The sequence below is a fragment of the Durio zibethinus genome, chromosome 22 (assembly GCF_047325235.1).
Source record: "Durio zibethinus cultivar Kanyao isolate XHJ-2024 chromosome 22, ASM4732523v1, whole genome shotgun sequence".
Taxonomy (NCBI): Eukaryota; Viridiplantae; Streptophyta; class Magnoliopsida; order Malvales; family Malvaceae; genus Durio; species Durio zibethinus.
In genome coordinates this window covers 2,258,234-2,286,194 of record NC_143183.1, presented here as the reverse complement: position 1 = coordinate 2,286,194, position 27,961 = coordinate 2,258,234, and the positions used below count along the sequence as shown (strand labels likewise).

Below are 27,961 nucleotides of genomic sequence, written 5' to 3'. Positions count from 1 at the left end.
AAAAAATTAGTTAAAAACGGACTAAAACACTTGAAATTATTTATTCTCCACTCCTTTGTTTTTTATTATAACCTAAGTCTAGGATCATAGGGGGACCTCTCTGACTGCCCTTTTGATTTTATAAATTTTTTTTCAAGGGTTAGGCCTTTCATTTAAACATGTGACAGTCTGAAATTTTTTAATGAGCTTATTCATTGAATAAAGGTGAACAAAAATTGATTAGATTGATCGAAATTAAACGAATTTAATTGAATTGATTTGATTTATTCGATTTTAGTTATAATTAATTTTTTAAATCGATTAAATTGATTAATTCAATTGATTTTTTATTTTTAAAATTAATAATCGTATTAATCGAATTAATCAATTTTTTAATAATTAAAAATAAAAAATTTTGAAATAAATATTTTTATTTTTTATTTTTGTAAAATATTATTAAAATTATTAAATTCTTTAGTAATTTAATTTAAATGATAATAAAGTTTAAATTTTATTAAATTGAATTTATGGTTAAATAATTATTAATAATAAGAAAAAATGATAAAAAAATCGATTATTTAACCTAATCGATTGAATCGAACCGATCAAAATCGGTTCGATTATGATCGTTTATTTAATAATATTCGATCGGTTTAGTTATTTGTTAAATGAAAATCGATTAAATTGATTATTGATTTTTTCAAGCCGAACCAACCGAAGCGATTATTTACTCACTCCTAGCTTTGAATACTAATTCAAACCAATTTTAATTTGTTTATTTTACATTTTTCTACTTACAAAAAGCTAAACAAATACCACTCTCCTTTCATAAAATATAAATTATGAGTAGGAATATTTATTTGATTTGTTTGATTAATTTTGAATTAAAAAATAAATTAATTAAATTGTATTTTTTATTTTTGTTAATTGAATCAAATTTATAAATTTTAAAAATTAACAAAGTTAATTTTTTTATTGATTTAATAATAAATGCATTTAAATTAAATTATATTTTAAACTTTTAATTTCTCATATTTAAATAAACTAAATATAATTATTCAATAAATATTTAAATAATAAAATATTATGTTAAAAACTCAAATAACTTATGAAATAAAATACGTCATTTTATTTTTTTTATTTTATATTTAAATTTTGTTATATTTCTAGTTTGGACCAAAAACTTAATTTTTTTTATATCATTTTTGTTAACCTATTAAAATTATCTCGATGACAGATTAATTAATCAAATTAAATCTGTTCAATTAATTAATTCAATTAAAATCAAATTATGAACATTCCTAATTATGAAAGAACTTTTTATTGCATGTTTTCATCTTGGTTTTAACTGACAATTTGGTTTAAAGTAAGTTAATTTATATATATATATATATTTTTTTTTTTTTGGGTCTTAATTTTCCAATCTATGAGGATATATCCATTCACTAAAGTGGTGTGAATTATCAAGGCAGAGATACATTATTTTTATTGAATGAATAATCAAAACAATAATACAATTTTAAACAGCATTACCTCATATGGCATATTCTCTTTAAATTTATGAGTTCCAAACTTAAACACGTAAATTTCTCCTCAAATGAATTACGTAAAAATAAAGTCAAAGAGTTAAGGATCGACTTTAAATATATATATATATATATATATATATATATTTCTTCTCAGTCTCCATCATTCTTACATGCTATCTTAGGTGTCAACTGTTACTTTGCATTCCATATGGGCCCCATAGGATCAACCCTCTGTACATAATATTCACCAAGCACAGTAAAACAACAACGAAACTACCTAGCAAGGGAATGTTACAACTTTTCCTTTTCGTTTGTTAAGAGTTCTGCATCATTTTTGAGGACTTCTATAACAGTCTAATATAAAAAGACAACTTTTGTTTAAGAAATTGCATACATACCATTAGCAAAAGGTAGAAAATCTATGGGAAAAGGAAAAATATTTTTTTTTATTCTTCATGGTTCAGGCTGCATTTTCTCGCATTCATCTCGAATAGACTGGAAAAGTACGGAGGAAAGGTATCGCTCGCCAAAACTTGGAAACACAACCTGAAAGTATTCAAATTCTCGCGAGTTATATCATGGCTAAACAAGAATAAAAGATGTTTCAGATAATATTGAATATTTGTTCCCAACTTATGCTGCCTTAACGGAATGACTGGAAAATCGTAAGAGACGTGTTTGAAAATGGTTGCGTAGCTTCCAAAAAGAAGAAAAGCATACAATAATTACTTGATAATTCATATATTATATATATTTGGGTAAGTGAAGACCTATGCAACTGATTTTAAGATGGCTAATGCCAAAAAGTAAGACAAGGTGTTTGAGAGTGGGAAGCGTGCTTTTAGAATTTTCCTGTGTTAAATGTCAAAAAAGTAAGAGATAGTGTAAAGAATGGGAACCATGCTTTTGGAATCCACTATAGCTCTATAACATAGACCATTGGCCAGCCAATTAATAATACAGGTAAAACTATTAGCCACCAGTTAGTCATTTTCTGCTTTTATTAGTTTCTCACGCACACATAGACGTGTACGCATGTATGAATGCACTCATGCATTAAAGAAGTGAAGAAAGATAAAAAAGAAGAGGGAGGGGGTAAGGTTAGGGAATAAAGCAGCTAAATTAGGCAAGTTGGTGATATAGCACCACAATATAAGGGTTTGGCTTCTGATTGGACATGGTCAGATGAGGTTTTTAGTTCATACCATTCTTTAACATCACCCGGTCATTCACGGTGACAATCACACCTCCATAACTTGTTTTTTCCACTAGATCCCATACACTCTCAACTCTGCCCTCCTCCTCCCCAAAAACCCACACGTACATGCAAAATGTAAGTTTAACAGTATAGTTCAGGATTAATTTCATCGTAGATGGCTATCTAAGTTGGTATGGAACCTTCATTCAATTTGTTGGCAAGAATAAAATTTATACCTGAAATTTGTTAACATAATGTACTTCAACTAGCTTCCAAGTTATATTTGATGTTTATAATTTCCAAATACAAGTATTCTTCCCTTAATGTATGGAAATTAACTCACCGCAATCAGCTTCCCAGCATTCTCGGGTCTTTTCCCAACCTTCATTGCAGCCGCAGCTGCTGCTCCAGAGGATATGCCAACCTGATATCACATTGTAAATGAATAAAATTAATTGGCTAAAAATGAATTAAATTAGCAATGGAGGAATAGTATACCACATCTATTAGACATTGAATTTATTAAGAATTCCAGGACCTACTCCAAGCTGTCACTTTACATACCAAAGCCAGTAAATGTCATCTTCCAGTTTAACAGAGAAACAAGAGAGATGGAGATTCAACATAGACACAGGAAGATGGGAGAGAGATTGAAAAAAATAAAAGGGTAATGCAGGAAGCAATTGGGTTCCTTTCAAGAACCAATTGAACCATCATTCTCCTCATCAATTATACTTGATTGGTTTTCAGGTTGTTCCCTTGATTTAGGGTGCTTTTTTTTTTTTGCTTGATTTTCTTATTCATACTATGTTTGTATGTAATTCGTTTGATTTTATGGTGAAGATTTCTAACGCCAAGTTGTCCTGCTTGAGCCAAAACAGAAGAATTTACTAGAATGGCAAGCCAACCAAGCTGGGCTTGAGCTTGGCTGAAGTGTTACAGACCAGGTTGTACAGGCATAGCTAAACCTCAGTTCAAAGTCAAGCAGAGCCAGAAATTGCCCTTTTGAGATCAAGCTCAGCAAGAGCAAGTAAATACACAGCTAGACCCAACTCCATTACGGCTCTCTACATCCAGCTATCACTAATCTTAAGGTGGACAAAAACCAGATGCGAAGATAATAAACTTAACCCACAGGACACAGTTCCCTCATTCTTGTCAGAATAAAAGATTTTGTAATTTCAATGAGTAAAACAAGCTCACTAAGCAGACCAGTCTGTAAATGCATGACCAATATCCATCAAACCAACAAGCTTAAGGAGAAAAAATAGTCTTACTAAATTAGTAATATTTATTTTTCCCTCTAGCTCTCCTGTAGTTTTAACTTGACTTCTCTCCAACAGCCTAGAGTTGGCCTAATGGATGTTGCCACTCTTTAGGAGGGTTAAGGTCCCAGGTTCGAAAACCTCCCACCGCCTTGGACCTCATATGTACCAAAAAAAGAGGCTTCTTTCCATTTGTATTGACTTCCTATTGCTTGCATTCACAATGGGATGATTAAAAGTAAAAGTCTGTAAAGGACCTTCATTTACTTTAGCTTTAACTGCAAAAATTGAAGTCACTGTAAATTTAAAGAACTTACCAACAAGCCTTCCTGAAGGGCTAATTGTTTTGCTGTTTCAACAGCTTCATCACTGGATATCTGGCAATTCAAATCCATCAGCAGGTACACATGAAACAATAAGAGCTTGAAATTGAAAATGCAATTTAGACATCTAATTTGACTTGAAACACATGGAAATATGAGAAATATGCTTGACACGATACATGCAACTAGAACCAGTTGATTTCCCTTTTTATTTTACTTTTTCCTTTTCAGTTTTATCTGGTTAGGTTTATGAGAAATATGCTTGACATGAGAGCCATACATGAAACCAGCACCAGTTGACTTCCAATTTTTTACCTTTTCCATTTCAGTTTTATCTGGTTAGGTTTGATAGATCTTAGAAACTAATGCTCTCCACCAATTCAATCATCACAGTAGTAAATGAAAAACCAAACCAAATAAAATTGAATTATATGTTATATAATACTTCTCTAATATAAAAAAACAGGTAGTTTATATCAATAAATCTTGAATCAGACCGTGACAAGAACATACAAGTTAGAAGCACAAAGGTGCATTCAAGCCCTACAAGAAATATCAAGCGGAAAAGAAACATAGCCTTTGGTTTAAACAATTTTCTTTAAAGAAAGTTATGCACATTGGAGAGCATTCAAGTTCATATGAATCAGTCACAAAATGCTATACTTCCAACTACATCACCTTGCCTGCAGATGAATCAATTAATATATCCAAATACTTGAAGGGGGAAAACCTTATGTGACTAAATGAAAAATAATTCAACATGTAGAACAGTTCCAGAAACAATTAACTTGACCATCTTCCTGGTTAATCAACTTTAAAAGGACTGTTCACTGCAAATTTAATTTAAATTGTATCAACCAAAACAAAAAAGAAAGTTCATGAACTGGAGCCAATAGAGAAACTTGGTAGAAAGAAAACCTCAATTACTGCTTAGTTGAAAATAAGGCCACCTAAAAGTTGACTTACAGCAATCACAAACAATGAACCAGGAAGAAGGAAAATAAAACTCAGACCTCTATGACTTCATCAACCACATCTTGGTCCAAATTCCTAGGTACAAAACCCGCTCCAATCCCTTGAATCTTGTGAGGACCTGTATTTCTTGGGGTGTCAATAAAGGATATGCCTTCCTCAAAATGACACAAGAAGATATTTATATTCTAAAAATTATCTTCCCTTACCAGGCTTTCCACCAGAAAGTATGTTGCTTTCTGCAGGTTCCACACCAATAACCTGATACATCCAAAGTCAAATACAAACAGTCATTGACCAGTTGCAAAAGAAGGCAAGGCCCTCCTGGAAAAGATTTTTCCCGCCAAGACAATCAATAGTAGGAGATGCTACAAATTCACTTTTCTTTGGTGATAAATTTTCTAAAACATTTCTGTAAAATTGAATGCAATAATGTTCAAAAGGGCATGTGAGATAAATGCCATCAAGGGTTTGATAAAAGGGGAATGCTCACCTTGATTATAGGATTTTGTTCTTTAAGGAACCGACCAACTCCAGATATGGTTCCACCGGTTCCAATCCCTCCAACAAAAATGTCCACTTTGCCTCTGGTGTCTTCCCAGATCTCTGGACCAGTTGTCTCATAGTGTATCTGCAAAACAAAACATGAATTTAAACCTAAAGCCACAAAATTCAACAAGGTACTAATAAGGAGTTGTAAATACAAACTTTAGGATTTGCTGGATTATCAAATTGTTGAAGCATGTAGGCATTGGGCGTGCTTTTCAAAATCTCTTCAGCTTTCTGAACTGCCCCCTTCATGCCTTTTGCTGAATCAGTTAAAACAAGCTCAGCTCCAAATGCTTTAAAAAGAACTCTTCTTTCCAAACTCATTGATGCTGGCATTGTCAAGATGAGTCGATATCCTTTTGAGGCAGCTATGAATGCAAGGCCAATGCCTGTGTTTCCACTTGTAGGTTCCACAAGAATACTCTGGAAATATTGAAGAAACAGTGAGCACCATGCCATAACTATGCAAATTTGACTAAAAATTTAGTTGTTATACATCCACTCATAGACAGAAGTTCCATCTACCTTCCATTACCTTTTCAGGTGTTATAACTCCTCTTTGCTCAGCATCAGCAATCATACTGTACCCTATCCTGAAACCAATTATAAATGATATTAATTTCCAGTTTTTCTTTAGGATTAGAAATTTTTAATGATGAAACAAATAGCGGCATTTAAACCTCACCCAAGAGATTCTGGAAGTTTAATTAGGATATTAGCTTCATCTATGTATAAATTTTGCTAGAGGACTTAATTATCTATGTGCACGTGACGCATAAAGTTCTTTAGAACTGACTGCCTGGTTGAACTCACCTTAAAATATACCAGCATCAAGAACAATGTGATAACTATCAAAATTTTAGCAGAGGGTTCAACAAAATTAAACAACCATTCTCTCCAAAATCTCATGGATGGTTTTTAACTATCAGCAAACAATGAGCTTGCTAACGATGCATACAAGCTACAAGATTCTTAAGAAAAGTTTGGTTACCTGTCCTTCACACTGCAACATGGTTCCATGATCTCAAGCTTGGCAGCAATATTTGCGACAGAGCCCTTCACAATATTGTTCAAGTACACCATTGGTGTTTTCCCAATAAGCTGTGTTACAAGACAAGCAATAGAACAAAATAAATAATGAAACAAAGCACAAGAAGAAAGAGAAAGGTGCATTGATTAATATATTCATAGGGGTTCACTTCTTTCTCCATTGAGATAAAACATGTTCCGAGCAAAACACTAAAGGGTTTCATATTGAAAAACAGGATTCAAGCCCTGTACTTTTATCAGATGGAATGACCATTCACAATGTATTTGGAGACCATTATCGACAAGATAAAACCATTCAGCACCACACATTGAGAAAATCAAAGGAGGGCAATATTAAATTAAGAACATTAACAAGATATTAGTAAACAAAAAGCAGCTTAAAAACTTTAAGACAACCAAATCAAACCACACATTTAGAATCTAGCATACCCAATATGGTATCAAAAAACTCCCTTCCCCCTCCTCCTCCCTAACTGGTAATAATATGCAATTGTGAATGCACACTTATGTTTATGTGAACAAACACAAGTCAAGAACATATTCAGATAATAATCCTGTGCCCAATCTCTTTGTCACCTAAGAAGAATTGAGGGAAGAAAATGGATTAATATAACCAAACTCCCTCATATAACACAATAGACCAGCAAAAAAGATCAAACTTTTCAACGTGTTTTGATAATCTGAATTATTTCTAAACATTAATCGAAGAAATAATCTTTCTAGATGCAGAACAACTAGCCTTAACTCATTCAGACATATGGAATCCTTATAAAAGAAACAAAAAACTTCAAATGAGCTAATCTTAATGCTAATCTAACACTATCACAGACTTGAATGCACAAAAGCCTTTCAACTTTTTTGTTATTATCTTCATCAATTTACCCAGCCTAATTAACAAAGTTGGAATCATAGAACAACTGAAATTCACAGATATTTTTGTTAATTTGTGCTAGTTAAAAACTTCATAAATATTTTTGTTAATTTGTGCTAGTTAAAAACTATTTTTACCACCTAGGCTCCTCCAAAGTTAAAGACTATGGCAACCAATCACACAATTCTCAGAATTTCACTATGGAGAACTTAATAAGTTTCTCTTCTAAGCAACATTCCCTTCAACATTATGACCAGACTCTTACATCAGAATGAAATACATTACACACCAATCCACATTAAACAAAGATTTGAACAAAGTTAAAACCAAACCATCATCCCCATAAAAATTAAACCAGAAAAGGAAATGATCTCAACAATTCTGACCAATTCTCAAAATCTAATTCACATAAAATACCAAATATATATATATATATATATATATATATATATATATATATTACAACTAACCCATAAAGCAAAACTTGAAATTTTCCAAGAAACAAATACAACCCACTTCAGAATTCCATGCAAACAAAACACTGAAAGCCAAATCTTCTAAAAACAAAAGCAACCCATTTCTCAAATCCAATCAAATTAAAGAAACAAATATCAAATAAAGAATAAGAATGAGACCTGAGTAACATCATCAGCAATGTTAAGTCCTTCGACCTTAGTGTCAGGCTTAACCGACACAGCTTTACATACAACAGAGAAACCAGAACTCGATCCTTTACCATAATTCAGCTTCTTCAATCTCAGAGAAGCAATGGCAGAGTTGGGGGTGGGTCCAAAAAAACCCAATTTGAGAGTGTGGAGAGAAAGGTCAAAGGATGGCTTCTTCTTGGAGTTGCAAAGAGAAGTCAAGGAATTGAAGAAAAGAGAAGAAGAAGAAGAAGAAGAAGCAGCAGCCATTTTTTTCCTTTTTGGTTTGTGTGTGAAGCCGTGCAGATATTTGTACTTCATTTAGTTGTCACAGTTATGAAACAACACACTAGTCAAAGGGCAAAAAAATATATTACTTTGAGACCTTATAATGATTAATTATTCAATTTTTTTTTAAATTATTTAATATATTGTCAAAAATTTTTAGTTAATAAGCGAATTAAATATATATTATTTTTTAAATTATTTTTTATTTTTAAATATATATTAAAAATATATAAATTAAAAATTTTCATTAATAATATATTTGATAATTTTTTCCTAAAATTATAAGTTTGGATTTAGATTATTGTCACTTGCAGTTGAAAATTTTTCGAATTTTTTAATTTGAGCACCAAATTTTAAGTTGTTTTGATTAATAAATGTATAGTGCAGTAATAATTTCGTTTAATTAATGTGATTGGCTTTGATTAATAAATGTGGAATAATATTTTATTTAATAAAATGATAATTTATTTTTCAACTCCGGCCCCTTGTGATGCATATCATATTCGAAGTCTTTTTCATTTTTTTGAAACTTTGTAAGGAAATAATGTCTACATTCAATGAACGTAGATGAAAAATTCCATAGTCTTTGGAGCACCTCAGAAGTCAGTTTCAAGAATGAAGGCAAAATGTGGAAATTTTCACCAAAAAAAAAAAAGAATGGTATGGCGAGGTTTTTCTATTTCTTATATATTCTATTATTGTTGTTTCAGTCGAGTGAATTGATAATTTGATTTGAAAGATGGGAGAAAGAAATGTGTTGAACATGTTTTACCCGCCGGACTTCGATCCGTCGAAGCTTCCGAGGGTCCGGCCACCCAAGAACCAACAAATGAAGGTTCGAATGATGCTTCCGATGAGCATCCGTTGCAAAACCTGCGGTAATTAATTACATCTACAAAGGCACCAACTTCAATTCCCGCAAAGAAGATGTCGTCGGCGAGGTTAGTTTAAGCTTTCCTTTTACTATTTAGCTTCGGTTTAACAAATTTCGAACGCAAAACAAAAAAAAAATGTACCAAAAGCAACGATCAAAAGCTATTTTTTGCTCTGTAAGATTCTGTTGGATGTTTTTAGTGGATTTTAATTACCTTTCCTATTTTTGTATTTCAATTATTTGCAGACATATTTAGGAATCCAAATATTTAGGTTTTATTTCAAATGCACCAAGTGCTCTGCTCAGATTACAACAAAGACTGATCCACAAAATTCAGATTATGTTGTCGAATCGGGTGCGACGAGATTTTGAACCTTGGCGTGCTGAGGATGAGGTGAGAGCTTTGTGCATCTAGCTAAATGTTTGTTATAGTTGTTTGAACAGTGCTGGATGTTTAGTTATGGCTCTTATGGTAAAATCTTTCATCTTTTATTTTGTTAGGAAGCAGAGAAGGAGAGACAGAACAGAGAATCTGAAGAAAGGGGGGATGCCATGAAATCTTTGGAGAACACAACGTTGGATTCAAAAAGAGAGATGGACATCCTTGCTGCACTTGATGAAATGAAGTCTATGAAGGTACTTGAACCAACATTTTGTGTTTTATGCTAGAGATACATGCAACATTACTGTCATCAAAAAATTAAATAACATGCATATTTTTTCTTTGTTTCGACTGTGTTTATGGGTATCAAATAAGGAAAATTTGTCAGCCCTTATTTTAGGTGTGAACTTGAAATCCTAATGTTATATATTTATCCATCAAAACACCCATAAGGAGATGAGGCGCTTATAAAATCAATTTTCCAGGTTAGAATTGGTGTATTATTCTTCCTTACCAGCAGTCAAAGTTGGCCCTTATTCTTGGTGACCATGTTGCTAACATCAGTGTCATCTTTAATGCAGAAGCCAAAGGAAGTTGTTGGAAGGATTTCAGATAAAGTTTTTGATGATAATGAGGATTTGACCCATTTATCAAGTGGCAATGGTGAAATCCAAATCATGGCTTAAAGGTACAATATTGTGTAACTTCAGTTAGAGAAAACATGCATATGAGCATACTTTTAAAATATTTTTTAGATGCATATAAATAGTTTCGAAGCAAATTATCTTGATTTCACTTATTTTTAATTGAACTTACCAAAGGGATTGCTGACAAATAGTAATAGTTTTATTGGATTTTAAAAAATAATTGTTTGGTTAGAATAAGTGTCACCTTGAAGATAGAACAAGATTTTCTAGGGTGGGTAAAGGGTTCAAAATATTAAAGACAAATAGGGAAAGGCCATGCTGTTTGGGCTAGGGAGTGAGTGTTAGACATCAGTATGTGTTTGACAAGCGCACTTTCTTTTTTTTTCTTAGTATACTTTACAGGGCAAGACCCAATATGCTATGTTTACTTTGAAGTGTTGGAATGTTTCTGAAACAGCTACTTTAGAAGCAATCAAGAGTCAGGGTAACGTGGGGGAAGGCCAGCCATTTGAAAGGAAGGGATCATTATCCCATGTAAAGACAGAAAAATGTGGTTGAACTATCAATTTTATTTTCAAAATGGAGTTGGTTGGTTGGATAATACCATTAGGTTGTTAATTTACCTTGCACCAATGCAAAGGTCCATATGATAGTTTTAGGAGATATTGACAGTCATGCAACATCTGCTTATTATCGTGTTTGCGTCCCCCAGAATGGTAATTATAATATGGCAACATGTTCTTCATCATCTGAGTATGGTGTTTGCAGATGATTTTGTGCTGATTATCAAAAACCTCTATAGCTCTAGATGATTTTGTTGAAGAATAATTATATATGAGTTTTAACAAAATTAAAAAAATATATATTTTATATTTTCGTTTCAATACAAATTATAATTTATGTATAAACATAATATGAATATATAAATTTTAATATTTTATAACAAAAATACATGAATTATCAAATTTAATTTGGGACACAGAATTTAAGTTGTTTTGATTAACAAATGTGTATTGTAATAATAATTTTGTTTAATAATGTGATTGGTTTTGATTAACTAATATAGGATAATATTTTATTTAGTAAAATAATAATTAATTTTTCAACTCCTTCCCCTCGTATCATATTCAATGTCTTTTTCATTTCTTTTGAAAATTTGGAAGGAAATAATGTCTAAATTCAATGATTGTGGATAAAAAATTCCATAGCCTTTGGAGCACCTCAGCAGTCAGTTTCAAGAGTGAAGGCACATCATATTCGAAGTCTTCTTTTTTTTTCTTTTTGAAAATTTGTGAAAAATTTTCCATAGCCTTTGGAGCACCTCAGCTGTCGGTTTCAAGAATGAAGGGAAAATGTGGAAAATTTCGCAAAAAAACAAAACAAAAATGGTGGTATATGGAGTTTTTTCTATTTGTTAAATATTCTATTATTTTTATTTGAGATTTTTCGATATCGAGTTGATCAAATCTTATATTTTTCAAAATATTTAAATCTGATAATTATTTGAATATTTTTAATTTTTGTTATCTAAATTCTACTCATAATATATAAAAAATATATATTAATTATTAACACCCATTAAATAACTGTTTATTCAATCAAAAAATATGATTTTTAAAGATATATTATTAAAAATTTTTAAATTAATCAATTAAAATTAACTCATAAAAAATAAATTAAAATTAAAAAACATAATTAAAATATTTAATGAATTATTTAATTAAGTATTATATTAATAATATATAATTTATAAATAAAATATATTATTTTATAATCCAATTCAAATAGTGAGTACTCTAAGATCATTATCCGAAACCATGATGAGTAGTAAATTTATTATTTAAATCTGATTATAAAATATCTTATTCTTACTTAATCGGAATACTCATTTACAAGATATCCATTGCCATCCTTTGGGTTATCAGCTGTGTTTTTTTTAGCAAGCCTCCTTGCCTTTTGATTCAATTAATAAAATTTAACATTTAATAAAAAATTAAAGGAGACGAAAAATTAAAGGAAGAAATTTGAGAGGAAGGAAAATGAAGATTATTTTATTTTATTATGTATGATTTTACAATTATATAAAAGATAAAATCTAAAAAATATGTATAATTTTGTAAATATATGCATTTGATTCACATTTGTATTATTTTTATTTTTATTTTCTTATCTTTCCGATTTGAAGTAATTTATTTTTTTAATAAGTACGTATTTTCTTTCTATTTTTCATCTTCTCAAGCGCACCTTAATTACTTAAACGAGGGCAACATGAGCTGCCGCTACTTCCTGGAGCCACGGGGGCCATGACCCAGAAATTTCAAAATTTTTAATACACAATTAATTTTTGGGTTATGGATCCTTTCAAAAGGCCTGGTTAAGCTTTTCTCCCAATTAATTGCTTAATATCCAGTGGGTCAGTGACCATTAATACGGGCTTCGTATAAAATATTCGGGCTTCGTATTTGTACTTGTTTCCACGTTATCTTTTGGTTTCCTTTGCGATGAGGGATAAGAACTTGGACTTTAGACAATATTTTAACATTTCATCAAGGAAAAACAATCAAATAAAAAATATGATATTTACTAATTAAATTTAAAAAAGAAGGTAAATATGCCATTTACATATAATCCACAATCACTCCTAATAAATTTTTAACATTTCAGAGAATTGGACAGTTAAATACTACTTATTACTTCTTTATTTTATTATATAATATATATAAAATAAAGAATATAAATACAAAATTTATTTTTTCTCATGCAACAATAAAAAAATTTCAATTTATTTTAACACAAAACTCCTTTCACCTATTTTTCTCAAAATTTTCATTTTTTTCCAACCACACAAGGGTGTCCAAAATTTAGTAATACTTAAATCTATTCCTAATTGAAGTAGGATTAATAATTATTCAAAATTAAGCAAAACTTACGGTGGCCTCTTCTCTTGTATTATAAATTTCTCATAAGTTTGCCTTTTAGAAATTGCAATTAAAAAATTGCAACCTTCCATTTTTCTGTTTATTGCATTCTTTCTTTGTTTCAAGTTTTAATATGACTGATGAATTAGAGCGAGGTTTTAATCCCCTATTGGCATTTGAGTTTAGAGGGACAGGAGGCTTTTCTATTCATACCATTATCCAACATGTTTCCTAATAATGAAAGGGATGATGATGCTTACATGGAAGATATGGTCGTATTCAATACTGATGATGATATTATGGAGTTCCTTGAGGATGCTTTTGTTGATGAAGATCCTCCAAAGCTGATTAGGCCTGCTAGTCAATCAGCCATTGAAGGGTTGGAAAAGGTAAGGGTTGATGAAAGATCATTAGTGTTGAGTTCAGTGTGCTTTAAAGATGTTTCAATCGGGACTAAAGCCAAACACCTGTCTTGCTCCCATGTTTATCATACAGGTTGCATTGTTAAATGGCTTAAAGAGAGTAATACATGTACATTGTGCCGTTATAAAATGCCTGTTTTTTTATTTTGATCTAAATATTTCATTGCCTGCCATTGATTCTGACAGGGATTCAAAGAACATGACAGCTACTAATTGATTTTAATGTCATTTATAGTATGTATTTGTTAGGGTTATGTTTTATTTTCTTTTTGTTTCTTTTGTACAATTTGTTTGTAATCTTAAAGGGTACCCAAATTATAATGAAACTGTCATTTGGAACCCAAACCCTAAACCTCACCCAAGTCCTTATGTTACATGATTTTTAAAAATATACCAAACTTTCGTTTCTGATTCTTGATGTTTCTCTGTTTCTTATAATCTGTTATTTCTATACATGACCATGATCTCTACAACTGTCGATATAAATTCTTGTAGATTAATTTGTTTTGTTATTCAGGGTGTTTGAACAATCGTTCAAATGTTGCAGTATGCTATACTTTCGAGACTAAGATTGGTTGGTCCTAAAAAACATTGCTCAGGTTACCAATGTTGGATCAAATCAAGTGGACACTTTACAGAAACCTGGCATATATGGAATGTTGAGTTAGTATTCATTAGAGTAAACATGAGAAGCTAGTGTTTCCAACAAAATGAATTGATAAACTGGCTCAAATGAAAGTAAATCCGACTTTTAATCATCCAAGACTTCACAATACTTTTAAGTCTATTAAACCTTTTGCAGAATCAAATTGTGTCTATGTTGGGTGTTTCCAACATTCTGTTTCAGTTCGATATTCTGTCGTTCTTTTGATCTGATGTGCTTTGTCTAGCAGCTCTATAAGCATATGGTAGCATGCCTCCTTGATTTCACTACGGGTAGACGTATAACAGTTTATGACTACTCTCATTGTTTTGCATATTTTAAAGATTCTATCGCTCTAATTCAGTGTTATAAGAGATGCTACCACCAATAACTTTGACTCAAATTGGTGGGGCGCGCCGGGCCCGTGCAGTAGTGCAACGCATGGGCGACGCTCGAAGACCCCAGTAGCGAGCTACTGTAATGGGCCTTCCCCCTTAAAAAATTAATTTAATATCATGTGGGTCAATGACCCACGTATCAGATATTAAACTGATAAGAACAGATACTACACTTGATCTTAGCCAAAAGGCCGAGAAAGGTATGCGTTTCAAGTTGTCTCAACTTCTCCTTTATGACTTGCCTCGCCCAAACCCTTTTAAAGTGTTCAAGATGTGGGATATAGAACTCAGCCAAAGTGATATAGAACCAGTGAAAGCTCAGTGCTTTGCAAACTCAATCAGAGCAAAATCTGGCAAGAAGAACACTCCTAACAACTATCATTTCCTTGGGAGATTATTTATTAATTTAACATCTGCTTTGAGATGGCAGTGTCTTGCTGGTTTATATATAGGTATGCTGGTTTATGCTGTGTTTTGCTGCAAAACCAGTCATCTATTGAGCTGAATCATCCTTTTCAATCATGCTTCCTCCGACTATCTCCTCATGTTAATCATGCTTCCAAATTATAATGGAGACCTCACCTCACTCGTACATAACACATATTGACAATATATTTTTTACCCTGGAGGAAAGGAGAGCCGGTCTAATGGTTTCTCTGCAGCACCAACATTAATGTTAAGCTTCCCGTGAATCTTAACATTAAAATGCAGCAGCCCGTTCAAATGAACCATAATCGCTGAAATAATAGAGCGCTCTAACGATCAACACGACTGTTGGCTGGAAATATATAAATTTAGATTCTTAGTGAAAATTGAATTTAGCAGTTATACATTCTTAAAAGAATGTGATTTACATTTTTCCATCGAGAAAATAAAGTAAATCAAGAAACTTAAATCCCAAGGAAAAATTACAAGCAAATCAACAATTTATTGAACTTGATAAAACGAATTTAACCAATCTGATCACAAATTGATGATAAACAAGCAATACAAGAATAGGAAATGAATAAGTATTTTACAATACTAATGTGGAATTACCCAACAACAAAAGCAAATAAAGTCTAAACTTGGAAAGGCCATCGCCAATTCTTCAAATCTTCATCTTGAACCTTCCCATTCCTCTGATTTGATGATTGTCCATTACCAACCCCATGACCTTCCACAAAAGCGTAGTACCTCAACACAAATGCAAGCCCCAAAACCACCCATTCAAAGCAAAAAACAGCCATACATAACCCACCAACGAACTTCAGTATGATAACCCCATCGTCTTCCCTTACGTATGACTTCAAATAACCCAAGAAATCAGAAGTTCTGGTCAAGATAAGCACCGAAACAGAGCCTTGAAAAATCGATGTCAGCACCATCGCCACCATGTGAGCTGCGTAGCGCTTGTTGGACCCGGAAGTAGCGACGGAACAACCAGAGACGGCGCCGGCTATGGTGATGACGTGGAGGAGGATAAGGAAGAAGCCACATAAGGAAGGGAATAAGCGGAGAGAGAGGGTGAGGAAGATGCAACTGGAGGCTGCTCCCAAGAGAATGTAGTTGCTAACGAGGAAGATTTTGTGGGTTCGGCTGTGAGACCGTGTTACCGAATTCTCAACTGAGAGACCCATTGAATAGACCTTGGGATTGAATTTGATGCAAAACAGAGATTGAAGCAAATTGAGAGAGATTGAAGCCTTTTTCTTTGGTTGAAGATGAGAAGGAGAGTAGGGTATATAAGGTGAGAAGGTCGGGGTCAACGTTCGATTTTTCAAGTGGAAAAGCCGGAAATGTGACCGTTGAGAGAGGTTGCTTTGTTTTTAAAACTAAGAAATTTTAAGCTTTATAACGGCTAGTTTTTGGCCTTTGGCAAATTAGAAAAAGGTGCTTCAACAATTAAAAAATGCACATCCTGTCTTTTTTTTTTTTTTTCTTGAAAATGGGCAAAATTACATATAAAAACAATTTTGGGAGGATTGGAAAAATTTTTTAAAAATTTAATGTAAATGCCATCTTATTATTCTTTGATTTAACTCAATTTGAGAATTTCAAAGTTAATTTTTGGCAGAATTAAAAGTTCTAGTTATTTTGGCAATAATTGTATAATTCTTTTTTATAGAATGAGGTCACAATAATTGTATAATTTTTTCAAAGTTAATTGTACAAGCATAAAGAATTGCAAGTATTTAAATTTAAATCACATGTATAAAATTTTAGTTTCATCAATTATCCCCTTCTAAAAAATAACTATAAAATCAACTAAATTAAATTTCGAATTTTATATAATTTTGATTTTAGATTCAACAAAGAATTCTAATCAGATTATTCTTATCAATCATATTATTCAAACAAATTCCCATGAAATATCATTTGCAACAAACTCAAGGAAATGAAGCAATCCAAGGTAGAAAACAATCCTTTATGAAAAAAAGGCATAAACAAGCCATTTTCTACACATTTTTCAAGTTGGATCACGTCTAGTTTCCCTAACATAATTTGGGACAAAAATGACCCTAGAGCCAGACCTGTGTTTATCAAAGGTTCAGAAGTTGTCTTAATCGTATTCCTAAGTCAATCCTCAAAGGCATGAAGATTGCGAACCCTGTTGATCACATAATTTTGAACAAAATGTATTACATTGTCCACAAAGATGTCAAGTTCAGCTTAAAAACTACAGATATGAAATATAACTTTTCAAAGGCCTACGTGGCACAATAAGAGATTTGTCTTGCAATCACTAACAATCAATTCGAAAGCAAGAGGTAAATGCTAGCACAGTTTAGGTCTCCCCCAGATAAATCTGTTTATCGCTACTACATGAACCAATGATAGGTTCATTGGGATGGAAGACGCTTTCGTTGACAGATCCTGTATGGCCAGGAAGCTTGTACAAGATGCGACGAGAAGTTGTATCCCATATGTACACCATCCTATCAGAACTACCAGCTGTGACCTTGCTTCCATCTGGTGACCAGCCACATTTCAACAAGTTCTTTTCAAAATTGTGTTGGTGACCTTCCAAGATCTTTACACATCGATTCTGTGGTGCATAAGGGCGCATATCCCATATGCAAAGTTTGCAATCCATACCATTGGTGAGAAGGTAGGAACCATCAGGACTCAAACTCATACCTGTTATCATGTCTTGATGACCTTGAAGCGTCATGGTTACTTCACCTTTACGCAAGTCCCAAACCTTAATTCCATTGTCAATGCCACCAGTGAAGATCTTATCTGATGCATCGGAGAAACTAACAGCTGTAATTTGGTATTTATCAGGAAATGTTTGGATGGCACCTCTCTGACGCATATCCCAAAGTTTAGCAGTTCCATCATCAGATCCACTAACCACAAGAGGTGGCCCTCTCCGTGACGGACAGCATGAATTCACAAAAGAAGAGTGTTCTGCCATCTTTTTAATTTGTTTTCCTGTTTCAACATCCCATGCTCTCAAGGTTTTGTCAGGGCTAGCAGATATGATCTGGGATCCATCAGTGGTCCAATGAAGATCCAAGACTGCATTTTTGTGCCCCTTTAGAACCATGAAATTTTTGCAGTCTCCATGGACATTCCACAGAAAAATTTCTTTGTCATGCGATCCAGAAGCAATAACAGTTCCAGCTGGATTGAACTTCATTGTATATATTGCACTCTGATGTCCAGTTAGCAACATTATCAGTGATTCCAGACTTGACGTACGTTTTTTTCCATTTCTATCCGGTCCTTGAGGAGCATATGGAATGGTAGACCATTCCATTGGCCTTGGACCTGACAAAGCATTTTCATTCTCCCTCAAAACAATGTCCATCTTCTAACCTCAGCTTAGAATTTCAGGAAGAAAAAAATACTTCTCGGAGCTACAACCTGAAACATAACATTATAGAAAATAAAAGATTAGCTAAAAAGAAAGGATCATATCTAGATAGCATAGGCAAATCCTAGGCAGGCCTGGGCTTCACAATCTATAACATAAATATAACAAGAAAATCTAATTACAGGAGATCCCATCCCTCTTCCCAGCATACCTAAAGTAACATCACAACTGGACTTCTGAGAAGCGGGTAAGACCATAAACAACAAAGAAACATTCAACTAATTAGAAGAACATGGCATGACTAGACATGGGTACTAATGTATCAATCACATCAAAAACTAGAATTAATGGAACTTTGATTTTGAAACAAACCAATGAGATATGCCAAACTGGAACAAAAAATGCAAAAGGCGCAGTAAATAATTTATACCAAATACAAGCTAATAAACTGAAGGGTAAGACTTCAGTGAAATTCTATATGCGTTCCTAAATAAAACCATGCCATATTGCAAAATTACTGATTCAATTCCAGCAATTTTAGCTCATGAAGTAATTTTATTGAAAATCTAGGTAAAGTAAACCCTAAACCCTAAAACCCAAGTGTAACCTAAAACAAATCTGCTAAAGTAACAAAATTTACTATCAAATAACAAAAAGCACTAAATTCACTTCAAAATAAAAAACCAATCCAAAAAAACCCAAATCATAATTCAAGTATTCAATCTAAGTTAGATATAATACCGAAAATTCAAACCAAAAATTCGAAAAAAAAAAAAAAAGAAGAGAAAAAGGGGTAAAACAGCCGCCAAAGAAGCGGCTGCGGCAAGGCCTAGAGCTAGAGAGGTTAAAGTGACGGACTAACCTTCCTGTGGCAAGGTTGAGAAGAGAATGAAGACCAACTTGGAAACATTAAAAATGAAAACAAAACGTTTTTAAGCCCAATGACTTGGGTTGAGAGACTGAATGTACCTGCATTAAAAAAGGAAAATAATTGTGGCCTATTAGGCCTGTTTGTTCATGAATATTTTTTTTAACATCTATCATATCTAGGGTTGATTTATCTAATAATAATTAAATAAATATGCTTATGATAAACTACTATTAATTGTTACTGTTAAGGATATTTTTAAGTTTAAAGAGCGAAATAATTTTTTTTTATTAATATAAATCAATATACATTCAATAGCATTTTAAAATTTTCAGCAAAATCGACATGTTAGATTGATTAATACCCTGAGTGGGTAATTAATTATCAAGTTAGCCAAAACCTATCGAGTCATCTCTAAACTTTAGGATTAATTTTAGGTAATTTAAGTTATCAATAACCTTAAATATAAATAGCATTATCTATATATCTTTTAATCATATAACTTTTTATATTTTCTTTCTTTTACCTTTTTATTTTATTTTTAAACTGATCAATAATTTGAATGTCGAAAAACAAACGTCGAAATTACTCTCAACTTTTATTATTAATTTTTTTTTTTTGTAATTTTAAAAACGTAACATATTAATTTTTTTTAATAATTTATCATTTTTAATTTTTCAAATATTAAGAGAAAATATATATATATATATATATATATATATATAAACAAGTTAACAAATGCGTATTAATTTAGAGTTGTTTTAGCATCAAGTTTGATGACAAAACTACAAACCACTAGCATCCGACAATGTTACTAATAGCAAGTTAATGCCACAATTGTTACCAGGACACGAATCCAATGTAACTTAATTCAAATTTTTGGGAGATTAAATAAAGAGGTCACATCTAACTTTTTTTAACATATAAAAATTATTATATTTATATATTAATTAAAGCCTTTAAGGTTAGAGGTACGTAACATATTCATAACTTTTTTTTAACTATTTGTCATTTTTTAATATAATAAGAGAAAAAACAATTATAAAAAAAGTTGTAGATTTTTTAAGAAGAAGAAGGAGTGAATGCTATAATAAGTAAGAATATAAATGATATATTAATATTCATAAGTTATTCGAGTTTAATTTGAATAAAATTTAAATTCGATTCGATTGTTATTGAGTTGAGTTTAAATTCGAATAATTTGATTTATCAATCGAGTCAAATTTAAGTTTTTTTATACTCGACTCAAATAACTTAAGAGTCTAATTAAATTTTTATATTTTAATTATTTTAATTGATAAAATATTTTGAATTTAAGTTTAAATTCGAATACAAATAATTGAATTTTTATCGAATATAAAAATTAAATTTATTTTTATATATTAATCAAACTTGATCGAACGAATTCAAATAATTTAATTTTTATCTTAAGTTGAGTTCGAGTTAAAAAATAAATCATTCAAATTTGAGTTAAATTTTAAATTTCAAATTTATAATCGAACTCAAATTTAAGCTTAATACTATTATATTAACTCAAATTCAATCGTTTATACCCTTAATAATAAACTGTAATTGTTGCCGAGAGCACAATTTCATCGTAACTTAAAATAAAAAGTTTTCATGTTAAATAAAGAGGTCACATTTGCGTTTTTTTTTTTAATAATATATATTAATTAAAGATCATGACGCTAGAGTTACGTAACATATATATATATTTTTTTATCATTTGTCATTTTTTAATAAACAACTTGTAACTTGTATCTAAACAGATGCCTATTGATTTAGAGTTATTTTAGCATCAAGTTCATTCTTAAAGCTGCAAACAAGTTGAATCTCGAGATTAAGAGTGTAATCGAGTCGAATCGAATTGATATAATGAGAAGTTTGAACTTAGCTTACAACTCACGGTTCGATATTTGACTCAAATTTGATCGAATTTTATTTTTCAAGTTTGAGTTTATTTCATAATCGAATTCGAATTATTCGAGTTCGCTCGATTAAGCTCGATTAATATGTAAAAAAAGTTAGATTAATAATTCGACAAGAGTTCGATTATTTATGTTCGAACTCGAACTCAAATTCGAAATATTTTATTAATTAAAATAACAAAAATATATTTAAATATAGAAGCTCGATTAGGCTCGTGAGTTACTCGAATCGGATATAAGAATACTCAAATTCGGTTCGATCGATAAGTCGAGCTACTTGAACTCGAATTCGATTCGATAATAATCAAATCGAATTCAAATTTTTTTTGAATCGAATCCGAATAACTTATGAATACTAATATATCATTTATATCTCTATTCGATACGAAATTATTGCAACAAGTAAATGCTTCAATTGGTTACCGAGTTCACAAATTCTATCGTAACTTAGTCAAACTTTTTGGAGATTAAATAAAAAAGTTACATCCACTCATTTTTAATATATAAAAAATTAGTATATATTTATATATATATTAGAGACCCAAAGGCTAGAGGCACGCGATATTATTCATAATTTTTTTGTAACGATTTGTCATTTTCTAATATAATAAGAGAAAAAATATTATAAACAAGTTGTAATTTGTATCAAAACAAATGCCTACTAATTTGTTGTTCCAGCATCAAGTACGTTGGCAAAATTACAAACCAAGACCAAGTGGGAAGGATTCTACCGATATTGTATTGATCACTGTATCCTGTATGGAAAATTGCATAGCAGTGCACTGCAGGTTTTAAAGGGCCAGCAAATGGAATGGCAGAAAGTAATGCTAAAACGGTTAGGAAAATGGGTTCAGTATAATGTAAGTGATTTTAGACCAAATAAAGGTCATGAGTATTGATCTTTTATTTTATACATAGTTTTAACTATTTAATAAAAAAGATATGGGATTGTTTTAAAAGGATGTCGAAAATCAAGTAGAGAAAGAAGAAAAGCCAAAAAAAGCAGAAAGAAAAAAGAGAAGGGAGAGTTAGTTGAACGAAAGTCGATCCGTGGTCTAATTGAGTTGAAACTTTGTTATGAGGTTTATAATTCAGAGTTATACATTCTGAATGGTGAAGATCGAGTTTGAAGCTCTCTAGGAACAAATCTAAGGTATATTTGTTGAGTCACTTATTTGGTACTATTTCTTCAATTATTTCTCTGGTTGTTGATTAGCTCTAATTTTAGCTAAAAAAAACTTTATATATCTATTATTTGATAGTGAAGATTTTTCTGGTGATCCGTGATTTTTTTTCTTTACACTAGAAGATTTTTCACGTAAATCTTAATATATTTTATTTTTCTTACGTTTTTTATTATTGATTGTTATCTATTGTTTCTGTATTATTATGATTATTGCTTTAGTCACAACAAAAATAAATGTAAATAATTAACAAACGTAAACACACAGCTGCTCTAATATCATATAAAAAATTTTGATATTTAAAATTTTAGAATTGAAAATTTGTATTAGAAACAGTTACTATTAGAAAACTTGCTAAATAGAAATTGTTTCTTGCTTGCAGACCAAATTTCGACTCTGAATATTAGGTTACAAGCTTGCAATTTGTTGGATCCTGTAGATATACTAATTTCTGAAAGTTTGATTCAGGTAACCATGTCCTTGATATTTAAGATTCCATTTGAAATCGCTGAAGAATTGAACTTCTTACACCTCAAAGTTCACAAATCTGAGATGTACATATAACATGCATCCTAGCTGATTACAAGGTGACGGATATGTTCAGCATTAACTTGTTTGTCGTCAGATAACAACTCATGGTTGTTGTGAACATTTTCCAAAACCTTTTCAGGGGCAAGAGGGTAGGAATTTTTACCAATTCTCTTCCCTTGACTTCGCTAAAAAAGAAGAATCTTTGATAGTACTGTGCCTTTTCCATTTCTTTTGGGTTTAGTAGGGTTGATGTTGTTGCCTGCTTGTCAACTAGTCGCCAAGCCTTAATGGATTTGCTTTTGCACCGTCAATAATAATGTTGGAAAAATCTTAAAAGCTTGAGTTTAGATTAAAAGTGTAATTGATCGAGTTTAGAATCGATATAATATTAAATTTAAGTTTAATTCGAAATTTAAAATCTTAAATTCAACTTGAATTTGATTAAATTTTATTTTTTAATTAAAACTCGATTGAAAATAAAAATTAAATTCTTAAAATTCACTTGATTAAATTCGATTAATATATAAAAGATATTAAGTATTGAATTAATTAAAACTTGAATCACTCAATTAAAATTAAAAAACAAAAAAAAATGAGTAGAAAAATGCAAGTTTAACAAGATAATGATCAAATCTAAAAATATTTTGAATACATAAGTGAAACAACAAGTAGAGCAACATGTTAGTGAAAATTAAATTTTTATATAGAGCGAGACGATTTTTATTAAATTTTAAATAATAATCAAACATAAAAATTTCACTTTTTACTAAAACCAACCACACAATATGAGTTGGAGCTATGTTAAAAAAAAAAAAACGTTAAATAGCTTTACCTTTCAATATAAGAAGCATCTCATAAAATGATCAATAACAAACAAAAACAAACCATGACATTTAAAAAAAAAAAAAAACTGAGAGAAGAAAATAACACATCCAAGCTTGGTTCAAAAACCCAGAATCTAGCTATAAGTGTTGTGGTTTTCCTGTTCAATAATTTTGTACTAATCAGGAAGACTAATCATAAACCCAGAAACTCGCAACCGTCGCCAATAATTTTTTGTATTGTTGTGGTCGATCGGTACAGAGAGGAAGCTGGTCGAGATTTTTTGGGGTAGAAAGAAAGAGGAAAGCAGGCGCCGCATATTCGAGTTGGGAGTTAGAGCGAAATAAAGAAATAAAAAACAAATGAAAAATACATTAGAGTTTTTTAGTTGGGTATATTAAGGTTAAAATAATAAATTATTAATTAAAATAATTAAAATATAAAAATTTAATTAAATTTATGAGTTATTCGAATTATATATTAAAATATTTAAATTTAATTCTTTTGATAAATCAAATTACTTGAATTTAAACTCGATTCGATGGTAATCGAATCAAATTTAAGTTTTATTTGAATTAAACTTGAATAATTTATGAATATTAATGTATTATTTATACATTTAATTCAAGTTGTTCAAATGGCATAAGATATCTAAGATCATGCTTCCAATAATTCATACACATAATAATTCATCCATCAATTGCTATTTAGAGTATTTATAATTTGATTTTAATCTAATTAATCGATTGACTTAGTTTAATTCGATCAATTGATTGATTATCACATTAATTTTAATCGATTAATAAAAATAATTTTAGAAAATTTTTAAATTTTGATTAGTTAGGTTTCAAAATCAAATTAATCAAAATTTTAATCGAAATTTAATAAAATTCAAATACAAAATGAAAAATACATAAAATATATCATTTTATGTCATAAGTTTTAGAGTTTTTAATATAATTTTTAGTATTTGAATATTTTGTTAAATAATTTAATTTAATTTATTTAAAATATAAAAAATTAAGAATTTAAAAAAAAATTAACTTAAATATATTTATTATTTAATTAATCAAAAAAATTAACTGAATTAGTTTAATTTAAGTTGATCGATTAATTTTTAAAATTAATAAATTTGAATTGATTAATAAAAATAAAATAATTTAATTTTAAATAATTTAATTCAAAATTAATTAAATTAATAAAATGAACACCCCTAATCACTAAAATTGACCGCAGCGAATGAAAGAAAGAGAAAAAGTAAAAATAAACATGGCAGAATAATTTTTGAAAAATCACTTAAAAGAGTTTAAAGAATATAAATGCTATTCTTTATTCAAGTGGAATCCTACATGAAAGGAATATCATTCTTTTAGGCTCAATTTGGTAGGGCAAAATTTATATAAAGTTTTTTAATTGAAATTTATAAAATTTTTTAAAAATGATTTAAGAAAAATTTTAATAAAAAATTTAAATCGATAAATTAATAAAATTTAATGTAAAAATTAATAATATATAAAAAATTTATTTATAATTCAAATTTATTTTATACTTATTTAATGATAAAAAATTTATTAATATTTTTACTAAAAATATATATTTAAAATATATATAAAAATTTATTAAAAATTTATTAAATTTTACTCACTTAATCTATCTAATAAAATTTTTTAATTTATTCATTTTAATTTTTATTTAATTATTTTTAATAAAAAACTTTGTAAAATTTATTTATGATAATTCATCCAAGTCTTTCTCATTTTGATAAGCATGGAAATAATTTTCAGAAGTCTATTTGTTCATTTTTTATTGTTTGGATAACATACAATAGTATGGTCAACCGAAAATAGCTTACAGTCAACGGAAAAAGTAAGGCAAAACATAGAAATTGCCTTCGGTTTTTTTTGGGCAGAAGACAATTTCTACAACAAATCAACTCAAGTCTTCTACCTATCAAGCAGTCATGACCCCAATCTAGAACGACTAGCTTCCTCTCCGTCCAGCGAGCAGCCAACCACACCTTCCTCCCCTTTCGACAAAGACGGCCTCTCCCGAATTTCTTGACACCCATCTCCTTTGCGAAGAGACCATCAGATTGAAACAAATATCTTTCTTGCTCACCTTTGTAAAATTGCGTCAGAGATGACGTTGTAGATGTGGCCATTGATTGCAAAGTATCTGGGTTTTGATGGGCAGTTGACGTTGCAATGGTAAGTCTCTTGATTGGGTGTCAAATTTGAAAATGATATATTAATTTAATAAATTATTTAAATTTAAATAAAATAAAATAAAATTTTAATTAAATTATTATCGAATCGAGTTTAAATTTAAATAATTTAATTTATTTATTAAATTGAATTTAAATATTTTTATATATAATTTAAGTAATTTATGAATTTAATTAAAATTTTATATTTTAATATATTTTAATTAATAAAATATTTTAAATTCAAAGTTGAACATACATAATTAAATTTTTATTGAATATAAGAATTAAATTTATTTTTATATATTAATTGAATATAATCAAACGAATTTGAATAATTTAATTTTTATTTTAAATTAAATTTAAACAAAAAAAATCGATTGAATTTGAATTGAATTTTAAATTTTAAATTACGAATTAAATTTAAACTCAAATTTAATATTATATTCACCCAAATTCAATCAATTATTCCCTAATTAAATCCTTTGAAATTTAGGTAAGTGTAACAAGCCTAGAACCAAAGGAGAATAGTGAAGAACAAGTGCTGGTGGCTCTTCAATGCACCCAATTTTTTTTTTTTTTAAATCTGCTTTATTTTGCTCTTTTTTGGAATAATTTCAGATTTTTTTAGTTAAAAAAATATAAAATTTTAGATATGATGTTACAAATATTTTTATATTTTTCAGTAAATACTAAACACAGAAAAACATAATCTAATAAAATTATCAAACAATTGACTTTTTTAAAGATACCTCTTAAGGTCTAATAAATTCATCCATTTTAAAAATACCTCAACATCTCGAGAAAATTAAAATTATATTAAATTTTAAGTATCAAATTAAATATTTAATAATTATAAATAAAATATGTAATTAAATCTTTATAAAATTCCATTAAAATCAAACATAATACTCAAATAAAAATTTATTATACCTGTTTATGTTAAAAAGGATCTTTTAAGTTTTAAGCATGATTAAAATATTTTGATTTTATACATAATCGACAAACTGCTTATATTTGGTCTTTTTTTTTTGTGAAAGCAGCTCCTCCACTTGGCAAAAGATGAAAACCAAAAAGAAAAGTTGAAACAGGCGGCTGATTCTGTCACGAACTTAAGGGAAGTCTTGAATCCCACATCAAATATAATAGGAAAGTCATTGAGATACAAAAGAGTTCGCATTATCTCCATCTTGTGAGGTATCTTTTGTAGAATAAAATCGTGAGATTAAAGAGGTCCGAGCGGACAATACCTCATAAGGATATAAATCATAACGGTCAGGCTGATCTGAGAGGTCGGATGAATGGATGTCCGAGTCCCAGAGCCGCACGAGTTCGAAGCTTAAGTCTCGACCCGTAACAAGTGGTATCAGAGCAAACCTTAAACCATTCGATCCACGCCAAGCATCTCGAGGGAGATAAGCAGAGTGGTCAGTTTTCGTGACGAGAACGTCACGAGATTGGGTGCGGAAGAATATCACGGACCTAAGGGAGAGTCTTGAATCTCACATTAAGCATAATAGAAGGGTTACTGGAGTATAAAAGGTGACCTAAAGGAGAGTCTTGAATCCTACATTAAGCATAATAAGAGGGTTATTGGAGTACAAAAAGATTCACACTATCTTCACCTTGTGAGGCGCCTTTTGTAGGATAAAACCGTGAGATCAAAAGATC

General features: G+C 30.2%; 2 protein-coding genes, 1 non-coding gene and 2 pseudogenes across 7 annotated transcripts; 1 reads left to right on the top strand and 4 right to left on the bottom strand.

Moving 5' to 3' along the window:
- Positions 1-1,686: 1,686 nt before the first annotated feature.
- LOC111307678 (cysteine synthase, chloroplastic/chromoplastic-like) lies at positions 1,687-8,687 on the bottom strand. The gene is made up of 10 exons (XM_022905769.2): positions 8,372-8,687; positions 6,807-6,916; positions 6,351-6,408; positions 5,975-6,238; positions 5,760-5,897; positions 5,476-5,527; positions 5,308-5,387; positions 4,289-4,348; positions 3,050-3,130; positions 1,687-2,054 (listed from the first exon to the last, which is right to left on the bottom strand). Exons 1-10 carry the CDS (start codon positions 8,648-8,650, stop codon positions 1,962-1,964), a joined length of 1,215 nt encoding a protein of 404 aa, XP_022761504.2. The 5' UTR covers positions 8,651-8,687; the 3' UTR covers positions 1,687-1,961.
- Positions 8,688-8,998: 311 nt separating this feature from the next.
- LOC111307677 (uncharacterized) lies at positions 8,999-11,319 on the top strand (annotated as a pseudogene). The gene is made up of 5 exons (XR_016331790.1): positions 8,999-9,328; positions 9,408-9,609; positions 9,789-9,936; positions 10,044-10,178; positions 10,506-11,319. The product of XR_016331790.1 is annotated as an uncharacterized LOC111307677 (transcript).
- A 3,641-nt stretch (positions 11,320-14,960) lies between these two features.
- LOC149512464 (U2 spliceosomal RNA) lies at positions 14,961-15,156 on the bottom strand. The gene has a single exon (XR_016332266.1). It is a non-coding gene; the product is annotated as a U2 spliceosomal RNA (small nuclear RNA).
- A 704-nt stretch (positions 15,157-15,860) lies between these two features.
- LOC111307227 (uncharacterized) lies at positions 15,861-16,670 on the bottom strand. Its single transcript, XM_022905241.2, has one exon. The coding sequence runs from the start codon at positions 16,569-16,571 to the stop codon at positions 16,014-16,016; it is 558 nt and encodes a 185-aa protein (XP_022760976.2). The 5' UTR covers positions 16,572-16,670; the 3' UTR covers positions 15,861-16,013.
- An 863-nt stretch (positions 16,671-17,533) lies between these two features.
- Positions 17,534-19,739, bottom strand: LOC111307675 (uncharacterized; annotated as a pseudogene). 3 transcript variants are annotated; one of them, XR_016332067.1, is made up of 2 exons: positions 19,617-19,739; positions 17,534-18,804 (listed from the first exon to the last, which is right to left on the bottom strand). The product of XR_016332067.1 is annotated as an uncharacterized LOC111307675, transcript variant X1 (transcript). The 3 variants fall into 3 exon arrangements; XR_016332068.1 differs by lacking the exon at positions 19,617-19,739 and adding an exon at positions 19,496-19,603; XR_016332069.1 differs by lacking the exon at positions 19,617-19,739 and adding an exon at positions 18,966-19,568.
- Between the last annotated feature and the right edge of the window lie 8,222 nt (positions 19,740-27,961).

What these genes read in the sequence shown, in the direction of transcription:
- LOC111307678 (XM_022905769.2), bottom strand. Translation starts at nt 8,650, where the DNA reads ATGGCTGCTGCTTCTTCTTCTTCTTCTTCTTCTCTTTTCTTCAATTCC. An exon ending in GAGTTATAACACCTGAAAAG is followed by an intron (nt 6,239 to 6,350) that starts GTAATGGAAGGT and finishes CAATATTTCCAG; the next exon opens with AGTATTCTTGTGGAACCTAC. An exon ending in AACAAAATCCTATAATCAAG is followed by an intron (nt 5,528 to 5,759) that starts GTGAGCATTCCC and finishes TGGATGTATCAG; the next exon opens with GTTATTGGTGTGGAACCTGC.
- LOC111307227 (XM_022905241.2), bottom strand. Translation starts at nt 16,571, where the DNA reads ATGGGTCTCTCAGTTGAGAATTCGGTAACACGGTCTCACAGCCGAACC.